The sequence below is a fragment of the Battus philenor genome, unplaced genomic scaffold (genome assembly GCF_028537555.1).
Source record: "Battus philenor isolate CCGP_79_NKW_IND1 unplaced genomic scaffold, ilBatPhil1.0.hap1 SCAF_4, whole genome shotgun sequence".
Classification (NCBI taxonomy): Eukaryota; Metazoa; Arthropoda; class Insecta; order Lepidoptera; family Papilionidae; genus Battus; species Battus philenor.
In genome coordinates this window covers 64,351-87,918 of record NW_027181704.1, presented here as the reverse complement: position 1 = coordinate 87,918, position 23,568 = coordinate 64,351, and the positions used below count along the sequence as shown (strand labels likewise).

The 23,568-nt window shown below is 51.0% G+C and overlaps 1 protein-coding gene across 1 annotated transcript in view; it reads left to right on the top strand.

Moving 5' to 3' along the window:
- Positions 1 to 23,568, top strand: part of kug (kugelei) — a 59,769-nt gene that overhangs the window by 22,474 nt on the left and 13,727 nt on the right. Inside the window, exons 2-24 of the mRNA XM_068771912.1 lie at positions 503 to 3,588; positions 3,761 to 4,037; positions 4,903 to 5,009; positions 5,076 to 5,286; positions 5,358 to 5,548; positions 5,711 to 5,863; positions 6,323 to 6,481; positions 6,562 to 6,766; positions 6,876 to 7,015; positions 7,089 to 7,354; positions 7,623 to 8,048; positions 8,125 to 8,347; positions 8,418 to 8,747; positions 9,122 to 9,646; positions 9,727 to 9,990; positions 10,073 to 10,205; positions 15,934 to 16,155; positions 16,301 to 16,324; positions 16,450 to 16,686; positions 20,501 to 20,644; positions 20,997 to 21,212; positions 21,759 to 22,171; positions 22,571 to 23,027. Coding sequence (XP_068628013.1) covers positions 556 to 3,588; positions 3,761 to 4,037; positions 4,903 to 5,009; positions 5,076 to 5,286; positions 5,358 to 5,548; positions 5,711 to 5,863; positions 6,323 to 6,481; positions 6,562 to 6,766; positions 6,876 to 7,015; positions 7,089 to 7,354; positions 7,623 to 8,048; positions 8,125 to 8,347; positions 8,418 to 8,747; positions 9,122 to 9,646; positions 9,727 to 9,990; positions 10,073 to 10,205; positions 15,934 to 16,155; positions 16,301 to 16,324; positions 16,450 to 16,686; positions 20,501 to 20,644; positions 20,997 to 21,212; positions 21,759 to 22,171; positions 22,571 to 23,027 — 8,356 coding nt within the window. The 5' untranslated portion in view covers positions 503 to 555. The remainder of the gene's footprint in view (positions 1 to 502; positions 3,589 to 3,760; positions 4,038 to 4,902; positions 5,010 to 5,075; positions 5,287 to 5,357; positions 5,549 to 5,710; positions 5,864 to 6,322; positions 6,482 to 6,561; positions 6,767 to 6,875; positions 7,016 to 7,088; positions 7,355 to 7,622; positions 8,049 to 8,124; positions 8,348 to 8,417; positions 8,748 to 9,121; positions 9,647 to 9,726; positions 9,991 to 10,072; positions 10,206 to 15,933; positions 16,156 to 16,300; positions 16,325 to 16,449; positions 16,687 to 20,500; positions 20,645 to 20,996; positions 21,213 to 21,758; positions 22,172 to 22,570; positions 23,028 to 23,568) is intronic.

Sequence of the window (23,568 nt, the reverse complement as noted above, 5' to 3'; positions counted from 1 at the left end):
GATTAAATAAGGTACCGTAACCTTATATGGTCCTGAAAGGGTTAATAGCAAAAACAACATCATTTACTGAAGCGCTGCGCACACGCAGCGGCGGCGAAGTGAGTTAAACGTTTTTGATGTTTATCGTCACAAAATCGGACCGGCAGCTTAGCGAGAAATAAAATTATTTTTTCACTACTGTATTACTATGTTCGTTTGAAAATTATGGATAAAGGCAAATATTTTATAATGAAGTGTACGAACAATATAACGGTTCTGAATTAATATTATAGCGGTATGAGTCCAGCATAACTTTGTCCTCTCCCGAGAGACAGAGTATCTTAATAATCCATTTCTCCCTGAAACCAAAAAAAAGTCAATGCAACGTGCGACGGCGGCGAGCACGTCGTTGTTTTCTAACAATTACTTGATTTGCTATGATGTTGCCGTAACCGGTTACACGCCGCTTGGTTTCGTCTCTCCGAAGCGACCGACTCTGTGATAATGACTACAAATATTTCAGTTGCAGAAGGCGCATGCGCAGACCGCGCACGTGACGCGCGTCAGCGCGGCGGCATGGCGGGAGCGAGCGCGCGGCGCGTTCGCTGCGCGGCGCTGCTGCTGGCCGCGGCCGCGTGGTGCGCCGCGGGCCCGGGGCCCCCCCGTCTGCAGTTTCCGCACGACTCATACAACCTCACCATCCCCGAGAACTCTGCGCCGCGCACCTACGCGGATCCGCCGCCCGGCGCGCTGCAGCCCGCGCTACCGCTGCCGGCGGAGGGCGCGCGCATGCGCTTCCGCATCCGACACGGCGACCGCGACAAGTTCTTCAAGGCGGAGGAGCGCGTGGTCGGCGACAAGTGCTTCCTGCTGCTGCGCACGCGCGCCGGCCACGCCGACGTACTCAACCGCGAGCGCCGCGACGCGTACCGACTCGACGTGCACGCCTCCGCGCAGCTGCCCGACGGCGTCCTACTCGAGACCGACGTGGTGCTATTCGTCGAGGTGACGGATGAGAACGACCTGAGTCCGCTGTTCTACCCGACGCAGTACGAGGCGCTCGTGCCCGAGGATGCGCCGCTGCATTCGAGCATCGTTCGCGTGACGGCCGAGGATGCCGACGTGGGCATCAATGGAGAGATCTACTACAGTCTGGCCGAAACCACCGACCAGTTCGCGGTGCACCCGACCAGCGGCGTGGTGACATTGACGCGCGCGCTGGTGGCCGCGGAGAGCGCGCGCCACGAGGTGACGCTGCTGGCGCGCGACCGTGCCTCGTTGTTAGCGCGCGGTGGGGACGCGCCGGCAGCGCGCGCCACACTCGTCGTGCGCGTGGCGCGCGTCAACCTCCATGCGCCCGAGCTGCGCGCACGCCGCCTGCCCGAACTCATCGAAAATTCTACCGCAGAAGTCTACGCGATCGTTGAAGTGACGGATCGGGATTCCGGGGAACATGGTCGTATTGCGAGCCTCGAGATTGTTGACGGTGACCCGGACGGGCATTTCAGGGTGCGGCCCTCCGCGCAGCCGGGCGAGTACGACGTGGTCGCTCACGCGCTGCTCGACCGCGAGACCGCGCCGCGCGGGTACAACCTCACGCTGCGAGCCACGGATGCGGGCCGCCCCGCACGCTCCTCGTACCTCACGCTGCCCGTAACGCTCGTCGACGCCAACGACAACGCGCCCGTGTTCAGCCGCGAGGTGTACGAGGCCAGCGTGCCCGAGACCGCGCCGCCGAACACGCCCGTCATCCGGCTCAAGGTCAGCGACCGCGACGCGGGCTCCAACGCGCGCGTCTACATCGAGATCGTAGGCGGCAACGAGGGCGGCGAGTTCTCCGTCAACCCCGACACCGGCGTGCTCTACACCGCGGTGCCGCTCGACGCCGAAGACAAGTCGCTCTACACGCTCACAGTTTCGGCCATCGACCAAGGGAACGCCGGTACCCGCAAGCAGTCATCGGCAAAAGTCAAGATAGCCATCGTGGACGCCAACGATAACGACCCCGTGTTCGACAAAGACGACGTGGAGGTTGCGCTGGCGGAGAACGGTCCCACGGGCGTGATGGTCGCGCGCGTGTCTGCACGGGACGCCGACTCCGGAGAGAACGCGTACATCTCGTACAGCGTGGCCAACCTGCAGCCGATCCCGTTCGAGGTGGACCACTTCTCGGGGGCCGTGCGCACCACCAAGCTGCTCGACTACGAGAGCATGCGGCGCGAGTACGTGTTGCGCATCCGTGCCAGCGACTGGGGTCTGCCCTACCGGCGACAAGCCGAGATGCGGCTCACGGTGCGCCTGCAGGACGTAAATGACAACCGACCGCAGTTCGAACGCGTGGACTGCGTAGGCTACCTGCCGCGCCGCCTGCCCGTCGGCCACGACATCGTCACGCTGTCCGCGATCGATTTCGACTCCGGCGACGTCGTCTCCTACCGCTTCATAGGCGGCAACGACGACAACTGCTTCTCTCTGGACCCCGGCACTGGCGTCGTGAGTCTCTCCTGCGACCTGGCCGACGTGCGCGCGGACACGCGAGTGCTGAACGTGACCGCTACGGACGGCACCCACTTCGCAGACCCCGCCTCGCTCACCCTGCACCTGGTGAGCGGCGGCGGCGGAGACGGCAGTGCACTGGAGTGCCGCGACACGGGCGTCGCGCGCCGCCTCGTGGAGATGCTAGCGGCGGCCGAACGCAGCAACGCCCCCGTCGACGTCGCCGAAGACTTTCCCCCGGCGCCCTCCCGCTATGGCGAAAATCTGCACATCCCTGAGTTTGTCGACTTCCCGGTGGAAGTGAAAGTGAACGAGTCCGTGGCGCTGGGTACGTCGCTGGTGCGGCTGCACGCGCGCGACCGCGACCTGGGCTACAACGGGCTGCTGGTGTACTCGGTGTCGGGCGGCGACGCCGATTCCGCCTTCCGAATCGACCCGGACACGGGCGATCTTAAGGTCATCGGGTATCTGGATCGCGAGAGAGAGAGCGAGTATTACTTGAACGTGACGGTGTTCGATTTGGGCGTGCCGCAGCGCTCGAGCTCGCGGCTGCTGCCCGTCACGGTCCTCGACGTGAACGACAACCCGCCGCGGTTCCAGAAGACGCTGGCCAGCTTCCGTGTGACCGAGAATGCCATCAATGGCACCGAGATATTTCGTGCCAACGCAACCGACCGCGACACGGGGCTGTTCGCGCGCGTGCACTACAGCCTGAGCGGAGCCGACGACGGCGAGTTCTGCGTGGAGCGCGACACGGGCGCGCTGTTCGTGTGCGCGCCACTGGACCGCGAGCGGCGCGCGCTCTACGAGCTCACCGTGCGCGCCACGGACGGCGGCGGACTGCGCGCGGAGGCTCTGGTGCGCGTGGCCGTGGACGACGTCAACGACAACGCGCCGCGCTTCGCGCTGCCCTCGTACAGCGCGCGCGTGCGCGAGGACGTGCCCCTCGGCACGCCCGTGGCTGTGCTTGAGGCCTTCGACCCGGACCTGGGCGCCGGTGGCGTCGTCACCTACTCGCTGCCCGACCAGCCGCCCGACGACGTCGTCTTCACCATCGACAGCACCTCCGGTACCGTGCGGACCGCGAAGTTGCTCGACTACGAGGAGAAACAGGTACTTTTCCGTCAACAGTGACGGCTTTCCATTTTCTTTAAATTTTGGTCTCAATTCAGTTTAATCGTTTTTAATTTTGAATGAACTAAGGTTCACAAAATTAGACGTGGCAGGAAAAGTATCTTTTGAGTATGTAGTTTTCTTTTGAGGCACGATGCTTGGTGCTGCGCAGGTGTACGGCGTGACGGTGCGTGCCACTGACGGCGCGCGGCCGGCGCGCTGGGGCGAGACCACGCTGCTGGTGGAGCTGGGCGACGTGGACGAGAACCGACACGCGCCCGTCTTCGCGGAGCGCGGCGCCCTAGCGTTGCGCGTGCGGGAGGGCGCGGCGGCGGGGGCGCGCGTGGGCACGCTGCGCGCCTCGGACGCCGACACCGGCCGCGACGCGCGGCTCGCCTACTACGTGCTGGATGGCGGCGGCATGCCGCACTTCTCCGTCGACGACTCCGGTACGCGCGCTCCCTGGAGCGTCCCCTCATTCATCACTATTTAACTCTTTACTTACTTAAAACAAACATTTAAAAAAAATTCAAAATGAGTAAATAAAGTTAAAAGTACTGTGACCGAGATCCAAACTAATGTGTCTGCTGTCTTATTTCGTTATCAAATAGCAGCTGAGCCATGTTTCCGCCAAAACAATAACATCCAACTGTTGTTTGACGACTGAAAGAATATTTAGATGTATTGAGTGAAAGCGCGCGGCGATAGAGCGAAACAAGAATGCGGATCAACTGACCAAGGTCGCGGCCCTAAAGAGTAAAAGAAGTCCTGATTATGAGATTTTCCCTATTTACTTCGTCAAGAGAAAACTTGGGCAGGATACGCTTGGCGAATGGAAAGCATCAAGGTATCACCGACTGGGTGTCAGGTGATCACCGGTCGTCCCTTTTTTGAAACGAGGAAAATGGAATCCTAGCTTCAGTTTGCATAAAAAATAAAACCGAGGTGACATCGCCTTATTGGTACGGTAAGTCAAGTGGGAAATTGCTAGACCTTCCTGGAGTTCTGCCGGAAGGTGACAGGAGAGACTAAAAAAACGTAATAAGTGGGGCAAGCGAAAAAAAGGAGAAAACGTAAAATTGAAAAACTGTGATGGAGAGTGATAAAAATTGTGATGTAGTTATCGAGAATAAACATTGGAAACCATTTTCCTTCGTCCCACCGCATCCCAACGCTCGCAGCGCGTGCTGAGAGCGCAGTGAGCAATGCGGTATATAAACTCAAATCACACTTCAGCGACCACGCAGTGCCCGTTCTCTTAGTTAATGCTATTCAAACTTGTCTGTGACATTTACGGCGGCGGTGTGTGCGCAGGGCTGGTGCGCACGCTGACCCCGCTGGACCGCGAGCGCGCGACGCACTACTGGCTCACCGTGTGCGCCGAGGACCACGGGCTGGTGCCGCGCCACGCCTGCATACAGGTGCGTTAAGCGCTACCGCTGCGCCGCTGCCGCGGGCCGCACGGCTACTGAAAGGTTTGCGCGCAGGTGTACGTGGAGGTGGAGGACGTGAACGACGTGGCGCCGTGGCCGGAGCGCGCCGCGTACAATGCGCGCATACCCGAGCACTGCCCGGCGGGCACGCGCGTGGCTGCCGTGCGCGCGCCCGACGGCGACGCGGCGCCGGAGCCCGTGCGCGTCCGCTATTCCATCGTCGCCGGCAACCCCGACGGACTCTTTGCCATCGACGAGGACACCGGTAGGTAGCTGCGACACCCGGCGCCGTGGGGACCCTGGCCGCCGAGCTAATATTGGCGTGGGCTGTTGCAGGAGAGATTGTGACAACGGGGCGCGCGCTGGACCGCGAAGCGGCAAGCTCGCACGCACTAGAGGTGCGTGCGTGGGACGGCGAGCTGGCGGCCGCGGTGCGCGTGCGCGTGCAGCTCGACGACATCAACGACCACGCGCCCGCCTTTACGCAGCGCTTCTACGATGTGCGCGTGCCTGTCCCCCGCCACCAGGTCAGCCCCCGTCCGCGTGCTTTGCCATCTTTATGGGTCTTACGTTACAGGAGCTTAACAATATAATGCAGTTCCAGCGCAAACGTCGCAGGATCTCGGTCCGTACTCGTCGGTCAGGGTATCTGCCTTCTGTTTGATTTGCTGGGCGCGCTGTGTTTGCAGGACGAGGATGAGACGACCGAGGCCGCGGAGAGCAGCGCGGAGGGCGACGCGGAGGCCGAAGCGGAGAGCGACAGCGAGGCCGACGAAGAGGACGAGCGCCTCGTGTGGGACGAGTGGGACGAGCCGGAAGCCGGCGGCGTCTACGTCGCCACGGTCTGCTTCCACTGCTTTTTTACTGCTGTCGTGTTCCCCCGCGCTGTGCGCCGCGCACCTCAGTCTGCCCGTCGTTCCCAGTATTTTTCATTTTGGAATGGATTTCCTAGATACAAGTTATAAAATTATTTAACACATCCAAAACAAAAACCATATGAAACCTTAACCTTTCAGGGCTTGCATAAAATCTAAGAATTAGTCAGTTCATATCCAATATAATATTAAAAAATGAAGGTATTTCGTCATCTTTCTGAAGGAGGAAAGCATGTGTCCCCTTACGATATTGAGCACAGGGCATTCGCACATCTCATACCTTTCCACTGTAGGAGCGCACGCAAAATATATAATAATCTACGTATCATAATGTGTACTAAACCCACCTATTAGGCGGCCGTACGGACGATTTGGCGATTACAGTTCTAAATTATTATGTCATATTTGAGCCGGAGTGCTGCGCAGGTGCTGGCGCTGGACCCCGACGCGGCCGAGAACGGCACTGTGCGGTATGCGGGCCGGGCCCGCGGCGCGGCGCGCGGCCTTCTGCGTGTGCACTCGCGCACCGGGCGGCTGTACGCCGCGCGCGCGCTCCCGCTGCGCCGCCGCGCTTACGACCTCGCCGTAAGTGTCGCCCCGCGCGCGCTGCGAGTGCTTGTGAGCACGCGTGGAGCGGGTGTTGTAACGCCGGCGTGTGGGTGCAGGTGCGCGCGTGCGACGGCGGAGTGCGCGCGCGCTGCAGCGTATCGAGGGCGCGCGTGCGCGGCGCTCCACCGGGCGGTGGGCGCCCGCCCCGCTTGTCACCGCCCGCGCCGCTGCAGGCCGCCGAGCTGGACGCGCCCGGCTTCTTGCTGGCGCTGCTGCAGGCCACCGACCCCGACGGCGACGCACTCTACTACGACATCGTAGGTCGGTGGCGCACGCGACGTTGCTTTGCTCCGCAGTCGTATTTATTGCCTATAAGACGTAATTAACAGCAAGCGATAATGAATAACGCAGGGGTCGTATTTAAGCTCAGGCGGGGACCCGGAGCGCGACTTCGTGGTGGGGCGCGAGGACGGCAGCCTTGTGGTGGCGCGCCGCCTGCTGTGGGAACGCCGTCCGCACTACGCTCTCAACGTTTCCGTGACCGACGGCCTGCACACCGTCTACACCACGGTGCGTAGCCGAGCCGCCCCGTGCGGGTCCTCACCGCCCCGCACACCCTCAGGCCGCAACGATCGTATTACAGGTGAACGTAACAGTGATCAACGACGCGAACGAGGGCGGCGTGCAGTTCGAGCGCGAGAACTACACCGTGGAAGTGTCGGAGGCGGCACGCGTGGGCGACACACTGCTGGCGTTGCGCGCGGCGGTGGTGGGCGCGGAGGGTGCTGCGAACACGGCCGGGCAGCGGCTGCTGTACGGCGTGCACGCGACGCGCGCGCCCGCCGACGCCGCGCTGTTCCGGCTGCACGAGCTCACCGGCGTGCTGGAGCTGGCTCGACCGCTGGACAGGTACAAACGTTTCGTTTGGATTTTGGGATTGCGGTGTCACCGATGCATTTCTTTAAGCATGATGTTGACCTAACACTGTAAAACATAACCTAGAGTATTCCATGTAGTGGATGTTTTTGATCTTTGTTAGTGACGACTCCTCCGGTTGTAAAATTGAGAGTAAATAATGTGAAAATTAAGAGACCGGGCTGTGATTGGTTACAGACGCTTAGGGGTTAGGGGCGGTAATTTGTCTTTAACAAACATTACATTTAACTGCGGCGAACAGGGAGAGCTCGGCGGAGCACGAGCTGACGGTGTGGGCGCGCGACCAGGCGCCGCGCGCGTCGCGAGCCTTTGCGCGCGTGCGCGTGTTGGTGCACGACGCCGACGAGCACGCGCCCACCTGGCCGCGACGGCTAGTGACAGCCCGCGTGCCGCGCGGCGCAGCTCCCGGCGCGCTCGTGGCCCGCCTGCGCGCCGCCGAGCGCGACTCCGGCCCGTCGCCGCGCTACTCCCTCGCGGGAGACGCGCGTGCGCAGTTCGCCATCGACGACAATGGCGACGTGCGCCTGGCGCGCGCGCTGCCGACCGCTGCCGCCGCACCGCGCGACTACGCGCTGCTGGTGCGCGCCGCAGGCCCGCCGCCCGCTGAGCGCACGGCAACGCTGCCGCTGCACATCATCGTGGTGGAGCCCGACGACACGCCGCCCAGGTGCGGTACTGCTCGCGCATGCATATTACTGTTTATATGGCAACTCTTAATAATATAATGTCGACACGCGCCGCAGGTTCACGAGCGAAGACACGGTGTTCGAAGTGTACGAAAATGAGCCGGCGGGCACAGTACTGGGCACGCTCGAGGCGCGCAGCGGGACCGCCGTGTGGTACGCGCTTCACGGCGGTGAAGGCTTGTTCCGGTTGAACCCGGCCGCCGGCGTGCTGGCGCTGGCGGCGCCGCTCGACTACGAGGCCCGCGCGCTGCACAACCTCACCGTCACGGCACTCAACATGGTCGGTGCTCCGGCACGAGCGCGCGCATTTGTCGGCCGCAGCATACGAGTAATGAGATGTTTTCATGCAGGGCGGTGGAGCTGCGAGCACGCGCGTTTTTGTGCACGTGCTGGACCGCAACGAGTTCGCGCCGCGACTGCGCGAGCGTGCCTACCGCGGACGCGTGTCGGAGGCAGCGGCGCGCGGCGCGCTCGTGGCGGCGGCGGGCGGCGCGCCGCTGGGCGAGCCGCTGGTGCTGGCGGCCGATGATGCTGACTCGCCCGCTAACCGGCAGCGCGCCTACGAGATCCTAGAGCCGGACGCCGCCGCACTGTTCCGCATCGACGCCACCACAGGCGCGCTGGCGCTGGCCGCACAGCTTGACTACGAGCGCGCCGCGCTGCACGTGTTCACTGTCAAGGTCCGTAAGCGACCCCGGAGCCACTCCTCAAAGATGCGATCCCTCAGTCTCCTCCTTTCAGGATCATAACAATGCTCTCAGTAGGTGTAAGAGTTATTAAAAAAATGAAAGGTGAACAAACGTAGCGAAAAAGACTATCGAAACATCTTCTGATTTTCATTTGTAACCAAAAATAAAAGAAGCTAGTAAACGTTTGTTGAATAAAGGTGGTAAAGTAGCTGGCCCGATTCGAAAACGCACAGGTAAAGTGAAACCATTACTTCTCACAATGTTTTTAAAGTATGAAAAGATTCATAGTTGTAGTGGTATTACTTTAAATCAAAAAAAAAATCATTTATGAACTTATATACATTTACCTATCTATCGTCTTTCAGGTGGTCGACATGGGCACCCCTCGCCTGCCGTCAGACAGCACGGCGACGGTTAGCGTGGAGGTGACCAACGTAAACGACTGTCCGCCACAGTTCTCGCAGGAGGCGTACGAAGCCACTGTCCTGCTGCCCACGGTCGCGGGCGTCCGCGTGCTGTCGCTGGTGGCCAGCGATGCGGACGAACCGCACGGTGCACAGCTGACGTTTGACGTGCTGGACGGCGACCCTGAAGGGGCTTTCGCCCTGTCAGCGTCCGGCGAGCTCGTAGTGGCGGTGGCAGAGTTGTTACGCGCAGAGCACCGCCTGCGCGTGCGCGTGTCGGATGGCCGCTACGCCAGTACGGCGCGCGTGACGGTGCGCGCGCGCGAGCCTGACCCCGCCGGTCTGGCCTTCCACAAGACAGACTACTACGCCTCCGTGCTCGAGAATACCACCCGCCCCACTACGGTCGCCGTGCTCAATGTGCTAGGAGCCGCGCTGAACGAGCACGTCGAGTTCTCCATACTCAACCCCACCGACGGGTTCGAGGTCAGTACGATACATGGTGCACGCGCAGCGGTGCGGGACCACAGCCGACCTAACGTAACGTGAGCCTGTGCCGGCCGCAGATCGGCGTGACGTCGGGCGCCGTGCGCAGCGGCGGCGTGGCGCTGGACCGCGAGCGGTGCGCGGCTTACACGCTGCTGGTGCGCGCGGCGGCGGGCGCTCGGCGCGCGCACGCCCGCCTGCACGTGGCCGTCAGCGACCTCAACGACAACTGCCCCGTGTTCACGCAGCTGCCGTACGCCGCCGCGCTGCCCGCCGGCGAGCCGCCCGGCACGTCCGTGCTGCGCGTGCACGCCACCGACGCCGACGCCAATGACAACGGCGAGGTGCGACCGTGCTACACAACGTGCAAACCCACAAAATATCGCGGACAAGATATCGTAAATAAAATGGTACGCTGTGCGGCAGGTGCGCTACGAGATGAAGCGCGGCAACGGCGAGCTGTTCCGCGTGGACCGGCGCTCCGGCCTCGTCAGCCTCAAGCAGACGCTAGAGGCGCACAACCAGCTCTACACCCTCGTCGTGGCCGCCTTCGACGGAGGTGATCCTTCACTCTCTCTGGTATCGCTTACTTGGAACCCTCGGCTCGCTCAGTGTTTGTCTTGTTTTACTCACTAGTGGTAGTAACATGTAAAAAGCATTTCTTTTTTCTATTGCTACTCTTATGTAGTACCCCATACAGGCTGTACTTCTGGAGGATTTAATTGTATTTTTTCACAGCTTACTTCACATTGAAGCCGCATTGTCATTATATGTTCTGACAGCTGATAAAGCAAGGCTTGTGTGTGAATAAGTCCAATTGTTTTTACGCAGTAGTTTTAGGTCGGTGCCCTTCAAATATGCAGAGCAATAAGCAGCATTTTCGTCATATTTTACTTTTTTACTGTAGAAAAGGTAAAAATGCTGTTCAAGCCAAAAAATTAACCGATGTGTATGGAGAAGTGTTGACAATACGCCAGTGCCAGAACTGAAGAAGAAGCATCACGTTCTGGAAGGCCGGTTGAAGCTGATAAAGACGTGATAAAGGCATTAGTTGATGCAAACCGGCGAATAACACTTGAGATCAGTGAGAGGTAAAATTTTTCGAATTCCACTGTTTGTGACCACCTGAAAGGCCTGGGTTTAACCTCGAAGATCGATATATGGGTTCCCCACGGAGAGAAATATGTGTCGTCGCGTTGAGACGTCAACTCGTGCTTCACTCTTCTAACGTCACGATAAATGGGTTGTATATACCCGGCTCAAAGCATTACAAAAGCTGATATCCATCAAAAAAGGCAATGCATATTGGGTGGGATTTAAAAGCAGTCACTTTTTTGTGCTTCTACCAGATAACACAACAATTAATTAGGAAATCTACTGTCGTCAGCTGGACAAACTGAATGATGCGCTTCAACAGAAAAGGTGTAGTGTAGGTAAAAGTTTCACCAAGATAATGCAGGGCCTCATACAAGTTGGGTCAGTCGCCAAAAGCTTTTACAGCTTTGTGTACCCACCATATTCTGTAGATATGGCCCCTTCGGGTTATTATTTGTTCCGGTCACTGCAAAAATTTTTGGACGATAAAATCTGTACCTCAAATGAGCACGTCGAAATTCACCCGGATCAGTTTTTTGCCAGCAAAGAGCAAACTGTTTATGAGCATGAAATGCAGCAACTACCAGAATATGGCAAAAGTTGTTGGATCAGAATGACCGATATATAATTTAATTGAATATTTATTCATTATACGAAGGTCGTCTTTCATTTTTCGGGGAACATCAGTGAAATGATTTTCAAATCGTAACAATTGTCGCAATTAGCTAACTTGCACACTTTTTTATAGTTTTGTTATAATAAAACGCCGGTTGTGAGATTCGAACAGAACTAACTTTTTATTTACGTTCAGAAACATACCTACATTTCAGTTTATAACAATGACGGTAGGAACACTATACAATCTATGTTCCAATAGATGGCGGTATATGTATATTAATTAATGATTATTTGTATATAATTTCAACACCCCCACTACATCAAATAATCACATAATGACAATATGTTAACTGAACTATCTATATTACAACTATACCTAATACATTCATAAAAGTGTGATGCTTTTTAGAACACAAACTCTTTGTGAGCATATCAGCAGGCATATCAGCTGTCGACAAATATTTTAATTGAATAATATTATTGGAAACACATTCTCTAGTAAAGTGATATTTCACGTCAATGTGTTTAGACCTATTATGAAACACAGGATTTATTGACAGCTTCTGTGCACTCTGATTGTCATTGTATAAACAAAAACTATACATTTTATTTGTTATTTCAAACTGTAAAGCCCGCAAATAAATGGCTTCTTTACAAGACTGAGAGAGCCATGTACTCAGCTTCACAACTTGATAGAGCCACAGTTTTCTGTTTCTTGCATTGCCAAGATATTATACCATTGGCAAGTACAAAACAAAACCCAGTATAAGACCGTCTATCCAAACGATTGTTTGCCCAATCAGCATCAACAAAACCTTTTATCTCAGAACTTCCATTTGCACAATATTTTATACCATAGTTTATATTATATAGTCCCTTTTAAATATTTTAAAACCCTTTTAGCATAACCCCAATGCTCACTAGTGTGACAATGATTAAATTGACTTAAATAGCTAACCGCATAAGTTATGTCTGGTCTAGTTAAAACAGATAGATACATCAAGCTCCCTATGAGCTGTTGATAAGGTACTTGGTTATTAATATTTTGTTTGTCTTTCACACTTAATTTACTCTCCATAGGTGTATCAACAGCCTTACAATCTGTCATATTAAACTTTCTTAACAAAGTATTAATATAATTCTCTTGACTTAAAGTAACTGACTTATTTATTTTGTCAAAATTAACGTTCATTCCCAAACATTGTTTTACTTGACCTAAATCTTTAATTTGAAATTGATTTGACAATACATTCTTAAGTTCTTCAGTTTCTCTCTTACAATTTGAGAATATAAAAAAGTCATCGACATATACTGTAACAATAGTCTTAAAATTATCAACATTTTTTATATACATGCATGGTTCCAACTTTGATTTACAATAACCTATTTTTAACAAACAACTGTCTACCTTCTTATTCCAGGCCCTTGAAGCCTGTTTCAGACCATAGATGGCCTTATTTAATTTTAATATTTTATTAGAGCTACCAGCAACATCATAATAATCTGGTTTTTGCATATAAATAGTTTCCTCCAAATCACCATTGAGAAATGCAGTTTTTACATCTAGATGTGTAACATGAAGTTCCAATAGTACTGACAATGAAAACAATAGTCGTAGGGTAGTATGTCTAACAACAGGTGAAAATGTCTCCGTGTAATCTACCCCATACTTTTGAGAAAAACCCTTGGCAACTAGCCTGGCACGATATCTTACATTGTTCTCACTGTCACACTTCTTACGCAAAACCCATCTACATTGTACTATGGTTTTGTCTCTAGGCATATCAACAAGTTCCCACGCATTGTTACTATCAAAGCATTGTAACTCATCACGAACAGCCTCTAACCATTGCTCTTTTTCAGGTCCTTTTAGAGCCTCATCAAGCGAAATTTCACTATTATCTTCTATATTATGACCGATGCAAGCATTAGAAAGCCCATACCTGTCAGGTTGTCGTCTCTGCCTACATGCAACATCTCTTCTACCGACACTTACAATACTTTCCATAGAGCTATCAGAAGAGTCCTCTTCTGGTACATATGTCTCATCAAGGATATCTTCATTTTCAGAGCAATCTGAAAAAACCCCCACTGAATCTTCATATACCTCTAAGGAGTCTGCAGGTATTTCTTGGATTGGAACAGAAACTTCATCAGCTACTAGTGGTTTTTCAACAATGATGACATCTCTGCTGGTTGTAATCTGCTTAGTTTTCAGATTGTAAACACGGTATCCTTTCACATCATCTGGATATCCTACAAGAATTCCTCTTTCAGCCTTTTTATCCCATTTCATTCTTTTTTCCTTAGGAATATGTATCATCACAATGCTCCCAAAAAATCTCAAATGGCTAATGTCTGGCTTTTCTTGTGTCCATAACTCAAATGGAGTCTTCCCATTTAGAGTTGATGACACAGTCCTGTTTTGTAAATAGACTGCAGTGTTAGATGCTTCAGCCCAAAATTGTTCATCAAGTTTAGCATCAAATAATAAACATCTAGCTTTCTCTACTACAGTACGATTAAAGCACTCTGCCAAGCCATTCTGTTCGGGCGTGTAAGGATTACTTCTTTGATGAATTATCCCAGAATACTTGAGATGATCATCAAATTCTTTATTACAGAATTCTCTACCACTATCGCTTCTTAAAATTTTTATTTTCTTGTTAAGTTGGTTTTCTACAAGAATTTTATATCTTTTAAAACAACTAAAAGCTTCACTTTTGTTTCTCATAAAATAGATGTATATCATGCGGCTATAATCATCAACAAATAATATAAAATATTTGGATCCTCCAATCGAAGCATTGAACGGTCCACATACATCTGTATGAACAGTATGCAGAAGTTCTTTACTTCTATAGCCATTCTGTGGAAAAGGTAAGCGGCTTTGCTTACCTTCACAACACACCCTACAAGACAATTTTGAAATATTTGCCTTTTTATCTAGTGTGATTCCTTCCACTGCATTCTCCATTCTATTTAGATAGTTGCTATTGACATGGCCAAGCCAAATATCGCTCGAATTCATCATAGCTGCCATCAATACTTCAGGCATTCTTAGCTTGTAGACACCATTTAGTAATGTAGCAGTACCAACTAATTCACCACATTTATTATAAATCTCACAGCCACTGTTGTTAAACAGTACTCTATTGCCTTTAGCAATTAGTTGACTCACAGAAATTAGGTTAGTGGTCAAACTAGGAACACACAATACACCTTCAACAACTATATCATACTCGCAGTTATCTGTTAAAGTTGTTATTGATACGTCACCAGAACATTTCACCGACACCTTTTCTTTATTCGCGACCACAATTTCTTTGATCGAATGCTCAACAGAAACATTTGTGAGCCAGTGTTCATTGGCGGTTAAATGTGCACTCGCTCCGGAGTCAATATACCAGTCATTTTTGGAGAAGGCACCATTTAAAAACACAGCACTAAATGCGTTTGATTGTTTACGTTTACAAGACTTGTTATTTTCTGAATCTTTATCGGAACTGGTGCACTGATTGCGATAATGTCCTGTTTGTTTGCACTTGTAGCATTTTATAACCTTCAATTTTGACTTTGACACATTTGAGTCTGACACTTGCCCCTTTTTGACAAGGCTGCCAACCTTACAGTTTTTACGGAAACTCGCAAATGCTCCACTCACGTCGCCACTGCCTTCCTCCAAATCCAATAACTTAGTTTTAATGGCGTCCGCGGTAATCGAAATCCCTGAATGTTCAATCGCCATTATCATCGGTGAATATTTTTCGGATAATCCTGCTAGAAGTAGCGATCCGACCCATTCATCGTTGATTTTAAAACCAGATCCACTTAACTTTTGACTAGTTTCAATTATTTGAGTGACATACGAAGTCATGGATGTAGAATTTTCTAGACGTATAGAAATCAAAGTCCTCAACAGACTGATTCTTCTGGTGAAACCCGAATCATCAAACAAATTTTTGAGTTTCTCCCATAACTCCTTAGTAGTCTTAGATTCTTTTATATGTACATAAAGAGATGGATCAATAGTTAAAATCAGTTTCGCCTTAGTTTTTAAGTCGGCTGCGGCTTCTTCGGGTTTAGTAACTTTGATGTAATCAAAAGTTCCCTCCAACACGAGAAAATTCTCCGCTGCGAAAGCCCACTCTGTGTAGTTCTCCCGACCTTTCAGCTTAGGCACGTTCACGATATAACTATTTGCCATTTTTAATTTTTAACTATATATCACAACTCACAGTTCACAAAACGTATAGTTCTCAATCTGCGAAGACTAATCGGCACGCTTGTGCAAGTCTTTTCGCGAGAAAAACAGTTTATTTTATAACTCGACTGGGCCCATAACCTATAATAAAACGCCGGTTGTGAGATTCGAACAGAACTAACTTTTTATTTACGTTCAGAAACATACCTACATTTCAGTTTATAACAATGACGGTAGGAACACTATACAATCTATGTTCCAATAGATGGCGGTATATGTATATTAATTAATGATTATTTGTATATAATTTCAACATTTTTGTTCAATGCTGCAGAGAACACGTAATGAGCATGTGTGTATATGTGCGCAGGCACGCCCGCGTGCGGCGCGGAGGCGGAGGTGTCTGTGCGCGTGTGGGGCGGCGGTGGCGCCCCGCGATGGGCGCGCGCGCATTACGCGCTCACCGTGCGCGAGGGCCCGGCGCCGCGCGCGCTGCAGCCGGCACTGCGCGCGCACTCGCCGCTCGGGCGCGCGCTCATCTACACGCTGCAGCATGGGCCCGCACATCTCTTCGAGGTGCACTTCGATACAGGTTCGAATCGTTATTTTTGTTGACATTCGCCGTATCGACCGTATCGGTCCGACACATCCGCAAGGAATCCTCGAACCCGTGGCGACAGTTCATGTGAACCGAACTGGAACCAAACGTTTACTAACGCGTGCGTTTTGTCCCGCAGCGCCCGAGGGAGGGAACGCTCCATGTGAGTAGCCGTCACCCGCGACCACCCGCGATCACCCGCCGCTCATTACGCACGCTTTTCCATTAACGCTTGAGTAGCAGCCACCAGGCAGCCGCTGCAGCCGCTACAGCCGGTGTGTCCCGCAGGCGCGGTGGTGGCGCGCGGCGCCCTGGACTACGAGGCGGCGCGTGAGCACCGGCTGGTGGTACGCGCCACGGACGGCGTGAGCGGCACCTTTGCGGACGTGGCCGTCAGCGTGCACGTGCTCGACGTCAACGACTGTGCGCCCGAGTTCGCGCATGACGAGTACCGCGCCGCTGTGTCCGAGGCAGCGGAGCCAGGCGACCTCGTGCTGCGCGTGCGCGCCGCCGACAACGATACCGGTCAGCCGCTCATCACAACTTGCTACTTATTATTAACATCGATATATTAATACTAGCATTGAATTAATGAAAAAAACGGGCTATTCAATAGTAATGTTAAGTAATTAAACATTGTTTTCCAGCCCTCCCCGACTATATCTTCATGTTTAACTCCTATGTACTCGTGTCTGCGAGTTGTGGAAGCGAAACTCTCATTTTCGCCTTTCCGCCACCCCGCGTGGATTGGTTGCTAAAAATAAATCTGTACTGTCTAAAAATCTTATCTGTACTGTCTCTCTGTACATATATATATCTATATATAAATATATATATATATAAATATATATATATATGTAAATATATATATATAACAAAGACGGGTTTGTTACAAAAATTATAACTCGAGATCTGCTTAGTAAATTTTCATGGTTATTGATTCGGAAGATTTGTCTCCGCCCCGAATAGCAGAACACATCTTAAAAACAATGAAAACTCGATATGTGTAATGAATACTTAATCATTTCAATAAATGCTTATTTGTTTATTACATGTCAAACATTTGTTGTCCAATCCTGTCAAATATTGTAACAACTATTCATGTGTGCGTTCAGAAATTTATTTTGTGTAAAATGTCTCGAAAGTTCAGGTACTGTTATATTTGTCTGTTTTAGACATTAATTTGTGTAAATTATGTATTAATTCAATTTTTTTATTTCCGAAAATAATACCTAAGATTTATTCTATAGGTTAACAAAAGTGTAAATGTCTTTTTATAGGTTGTCTATGATGTTTTGTGCGAGCGCATATTCAGTATTACTATTAATAACAATGCCGCGTCCTAGAAGGTCTAATCTTTCCCAGCGGAGCCGTAATGCAATTAGGCAACGGAATAACGCGAGTCAATTATCTGACGAAGAACGAGAAATTGCACGACAAGAGCGCCGCGCTAGTATGGAACAAAGAAGAGCCTTAATTCGTGCTGCTCAAACACAAGAGCAAAGAGAGGCGGCCCGTGAAACACCAAGGTTAGAAACGAGAAATAGTCGAGCTTATCGTACAGATGAACAGAGGAATAATCTTCGAAGTGCAAAAAAACTGCGAAGACATGGTTCAAGTATTGATTTGAATCTAGCAGCGTTTCTATATGATTGCACCATTGACTACAGCTCGCATCGTTTAGTTTGCATTGGTGCTATGGACGTTGTTTGCCAGCATTGTGGCGCATTGAGGTTTTGCTGGTGAAACGCCTGGTTTGTCTTCCTTTAGCGGTAAAGCGACATTGCCATCATTGGTCCCGCCACCAGAGCCATTGCGTTCCCTGCTTTATGGCGAAACACTAGAACCACGATATTTTCTAGCGAACACTCAAAAATACAATGTCTATTTCCAAATGACTTCAATTGGGGCGGAAATTATTGATTTTGGCCACTGTACGTGCGAGATCCGAAATTGCGGTAGCAATTGCTTCTTCTGGAATAGCGGCCACATCGTTAGACGGATGCCGTACGGCTCACTCAGCATTAAAATTGCCGTTAAACCTTCAAACTACTGAACAACCGACATGTAACATTTCCAAACACTCCGCAATGGCCAAAGTTTTAGTAGCATCAAAAATAATCATATGGGACGAATGCACAATGGCGCACAAACGCGCATTGGAAGCACTAGACTGAACATTAAAAGATCTGCGCAATGACTCGAGATGTTTTGGTGGTGCAATGATTTTATTATCTGGCGATTTCCGACAAACACTACCAGTCATTCCAAGATCTACTGCTGCCGACAAAATAAACGCTTGCCTCAAAGCATCAAATCTGTGGCGATTTGTAAAGAAACTTCAACTGTCTGTAAATATGAGAGTTGCATTGTTGAACGACCTATCTGCTGATGATTTCTCGAAGCAATTGTTGACTATCGGTAATGGCCGTGTTTATGTTGACGAATCGACATACATTGTCTGTTAGGCGGTACGAAGTTCGCCGGGTCAGCTAGTATATCATAAAATCGGGTGGTTAACGATTTACAAAACAAAGTCGTATGTTTTAGATAGTAAGCTAATATAGGCCAGTGCTTGTTTCAATTATTCTCACGTGTAGGCAAAGCATTCAGTCGGTAACGTGTCGACGTAAATGAAATATGTAATTACCAACAGTTCTCAAAGTATTGTTACGTACCGTAGGTTCCGACTCGAAATGAAACACCACTGATCTACGAGGAGTCCTTTATTTATAAATTAGATGATCACCCTACTTTAACACAGTATACTTTCGCTTAGTCCAAACAACACTGCACTGTCGTCATGCGGAGTACAGTAATACCCCGCTTTACGCGACCCCGTTATACGCAGTTTCACTATAACGCGAATTGCAAATTTTGCGCTCAAATGCCTCGAATTACGCGAAAGAGTGCGTATAAATATGATGTAGTCATCAACTTCTCTAAGGTCGCGAGATTCCCGCTTCCTCTGAATATTTTCTTTGAAGAATCGGGAATTCCCAGTCCTTCGACTTTATTGTACGGAGATTTCCTCGTTCGTTTGTTGATTTGTTCCGTGATGTTAGTTCGGTCGGCTGGCAGTTGTGTTTTAACATTTATTTAAGATACATACATATTTTAACCCTGCGTTAAAAATGCTGCCTGTAAAGAAAAAAGAGCGTAAAAACGTCACTTTGGAATTGAAGATGAAAGTGTTAAGAAGAATGGAAAATGGAGGCAAAGCAACAATTGTTGGGAGAGATTTTGGACTCTCAGAATCGACTGTGAGAACGATTTATAAAAATCGAGAAAAAATTAAAATCACCTGCGAAAGTTCAACATCTATAAGTGCAACAAAACTTTCTCGTTCGAGATCATCTATCTTAGAAAGAATGGAGAAATTACTGTCAGTGTGGATCGAAGATTTGAATAACAAGAACACACCACTAAGTCAAGATCTGATATACACAAAAGCAAAATGTTGGTATGAGATGTTGAAAACAAAAGAAGAAAAAGCGAGTGCCACTCAGTCTTTTGCTGCCAGCATAGGCTGGTTCCATCGGTTCAAGCAGCGTTCTAATCTTCACAATATCCACATAACAGGCGAGGCGGCCAGCGCTGACATTCAAGCTGCAGCTGAGTTTCCAGACAAGTTTCAAGAGTTCATTAGACGAGAGATAATTCCTGCTTGTCTCATCTTCAATGTTGATGAGACCGGACTTTACTGGAAAAAATGCCATATCGAACATGCATTTCTAAGGAAGAACGTCAAGCCAGTGGTTTCAAAGCTGCGAAAGGTCGACTAACACTTCTGCTGGGTGGTAATGCCACTGGTGATTTCAAACTAAAACCTTTACTAGTGTACCATTCAGAAACACCCCGTGCAATGCGAGGCACAGACAAGACAAGTCTACTCGTTGTGTGGCGATCAAACAGAAAGGCGTGGGTTACACGGGAAATTTTTCTAGAATGGTATTCTAATAGTTTTTGCCCATCAGTCAAATCATACTGTGACAGAAATGGGCTTAACCTAAAGTTATATTATTCTTAGACAATGCTCCAGGACATCCAACCTCACTTGATACGCCCAGAGACTTAAAAGTGTACGTGAAGTTCCTTCCACCAAACACTACGTCAATATTATAACCTATGAACCAGGGAGCAATAGCAAACTTCAAAACTTATTACCATCGCCGCACTTTTAGCCAACTAATTCATGAAACTGACGGGGAAGGAAGACAGTCTATGCGAGAGTGGTGGAAGTCATACAACATTATGAAGTCTATTCACAACATACAAGAGGCTTGGAAGGAAGTTAAAATGAGTTGTATGAATGGGGTGTGGCGTAATCTTTGGCCAGATGTAGTGGAAGCACCTAGAAGAATTGTCCAGATGCAGAGACAAGTGCTTGAAGACATTGCTGCAATGATTGAGGGGTCTGAACTTGAAGATGTCGCGGTAGAAGATCTAGTAGAACTTATAGCAACGCACGACGATCCTCTCAGCAATGAAGATCTGATCGAGTTACAGAATAATCCTATCTACGATGAGGAATAACAATTAGAAGAGAAAGTTTTATTTTCAGAGGGAATACAAAATGCACTTTCAAAAATTTATTCAGGTTTGGACATATTGCAGAGTATAGACAATAATGATGATGTGTCTTGACCATCTGTCAAACAATTAAAAACAGTTTTGAGTGTTATGAACGTATTTTACCAGAACGTAAACAAAACGTTCCCCAAAAGACAGTAGATGTGTTTTTCCGTAAAAAATAATATTATATATTGCATAAAGTGTTCCTAGAATTAAAGTGACAGAAGTGCCAGCGTTTTGAACATTAGCTCTCCCCGCAGGTGCCAACGGCAACGTGACGTACGCTCTGTCGTGGTGGGGCGCTGCGGGGGAGGCGGCGGGCGAGGTGCTGCCCTTCAGCGTGGAGGCGGCGAGCGGCGCGGTGCGCGTGGCCGGCGCGCTGGACCGCGAGACGCGCGCCGAGTACCACTTGCTGGTCACGGCCAGCGACGGCGGTCGCCCCGCGCTTCTCACCACCGCGCATATCTTCATCACCGGTGCGTCACCTCTTCTATACACCTCTCACTACACGGTGTTCTCACTGTCTCCTCCGTCTTATTTCAGAGTTGTCTATATCTGGCCGACCTTGATTATGAATTTCTAGCAGCTTTCATGGTGTCAATACTATATCTCTTGGCCAGTCTAATTCTTGATCTTTTCTTGCAAAAATAAATCAATTTGTAGTTATTTCTGACCACCTATCGTTTTTTCTCGTGTCACCGCACTTCCTTACAGAACATGTATGGCGATGTACCAAAGAAATCTCACCCGGCTGACTTTACGTCGAGATCATCATTTTGTACTCAGCACATTACGTGTAGTAATTAAAACGAGTCGTCATGAACAAAGAAATATATGTTATCAAATAAAAGATGCCATCGTGGTTGTTTCTCTCAATTTGTAGCAAAAATGTTTTCACTAAATTATAATCAGCTAATGTGTTCAGAGTGAAACATGTTTCATCGCTGGTACGCTGAGCGGTTGACTGTGAGTCAGCGCGGGGCGAGCAGGGCCCGGATCGCGAGTGTGTTGTGTTCCCGCAGTGGACGACGTGAACGACAATGCGCCGCGCATGGAGCGCGCCGTGCTGACGGCGCTGGTGTCGGAGGAGGCGTCGCGCGGTACGGTGCTGGCGCGCGTGGCCGCTTGGGACCCGGACGCGCGCGACGCCGCACGCCTCCGCTACGCGCTGGCCGGTGACGCGGCGGAGAGGCGCGCCTTCGCTCTGGACGCCGCCAGCGGGCTGCTGGCGCTGGCCGAGCCCCGCGCGCTGGTGGCCGTGCCCGCGCTGGCGCGACGCTCGCTCAACGTCTCCGTGTCGGACGGCGCACACGCCAGCTTCGCGCGCGTCAAGCTCGCGCTGGCGCCCGCCAACCGCGCCGCGCCGCGCTTCCCGCACCGCGTGCACGAGGCGCGCGCGCTCGAGAACCAGCCGCCGCCGCTGCTGCTCACCACGGTACGCAACTCACATCCAATATGCATTGTCCATCGATCCATTTCAACGCGGTTTAAAATAGAACGTTCAATAGTTATGAACGTAACTTTAGTCAATAATTATATAATCCAAGTGTTAAATGTTGCAAACAAGTTGTTACGTCTTTTGCACAAATATTATGCGATCCTACAATAAAAGCTGTATAAAATTGTTGTAGGATCCCTCCTACAACAATTTTATAGGTATAAGTCTTATTTAGATGGTTCTCTTCCTACATCAGAATCAGCATGATATTCTTTTACGGCCACCGGTCATTTGGTGCCGTGCCTAACCCTGAATGTTGTACCGCAATATCTATAAATTGATTGATGTTGACTGCTGCGCTGCACACTGAACTGTAACCGAACACGCGGCGCGCAGGTGAAGGCGTACGACGAAGACGCCGGCGAGTACGGCGCGCTCACGTATTCCATTCCGTCGGCGCGCCTGCGCGACACGTTCGCGGTGGACGCGCGCAGCGGAGCGCTCACGGCGCGCGTGCCGCTGGACCGCGAGCGCCGCGCCGAATGGGAGGTGCCGGTGATGGCGGCGGACGGCGGCGGCCGGCTGGCGCACACGACCGTGCGCGTGCGCGTGGCTGACCTGAACGACTGCGCGCCCGTCTTCCCTCTGCGCGAGTACCGCGCCGCGCCACGTGCCGACCGCGCGCCCGCGCTGCCTTTCCTCACGCTACACGCTCACGACGCCGACGCGCCCGCCGACGCGCGCCTTACCTACTCGCTCTACGACGGAGACCTGCGTTCAGACGCCTCCGGCCTCTTCGCCCTGGACGCGCTCACCGGCGCCCTCTCCTTCGCGCGCAACGCCTCCGCCTTCGGTAAGACCCGCCGCCGACAGCCTTCCCGATATCGACGCGTATACGCCTCGCCTGGCCTCGGAAATCAAATCGTCCCATCTCGGCTTCTGTAAAGTTTCTTTATCCTCAAAGGGGAGACATATTCTACCATGCCACCCTTCTCATAATCCAATAATAGTAGTAGGTAGGTAGGGTACCTACCCTACCTACCTACTACTATTATTGGATTCGCGTCGGGTTTTTTCTTGTCCTACCTAGGACAAGAAAAAACCCGACTGCCGAATGGAGAAGTAATGCTCTCTCAGCCTACTCCCTTAAGATATTAACCCCCTCCGAAAGATGGATCTTAAAGTTAAGGGGATTTCCCGGGAGCTTATTTTAGTTTAGACGAGTCACAGCGCAAGCCAGGGTTCACTCGAGGAAAGCTGCCAATCGTCCGAAATAGCCCGCTCACTGCGGCCGCTACCGCTTTTACGACAGAAAATACTTTCGTTTAGGACATCCCTCGAACTAGAATTATATTATTTACCATGACGATTGTAAATGTGCTGACATGTAACGG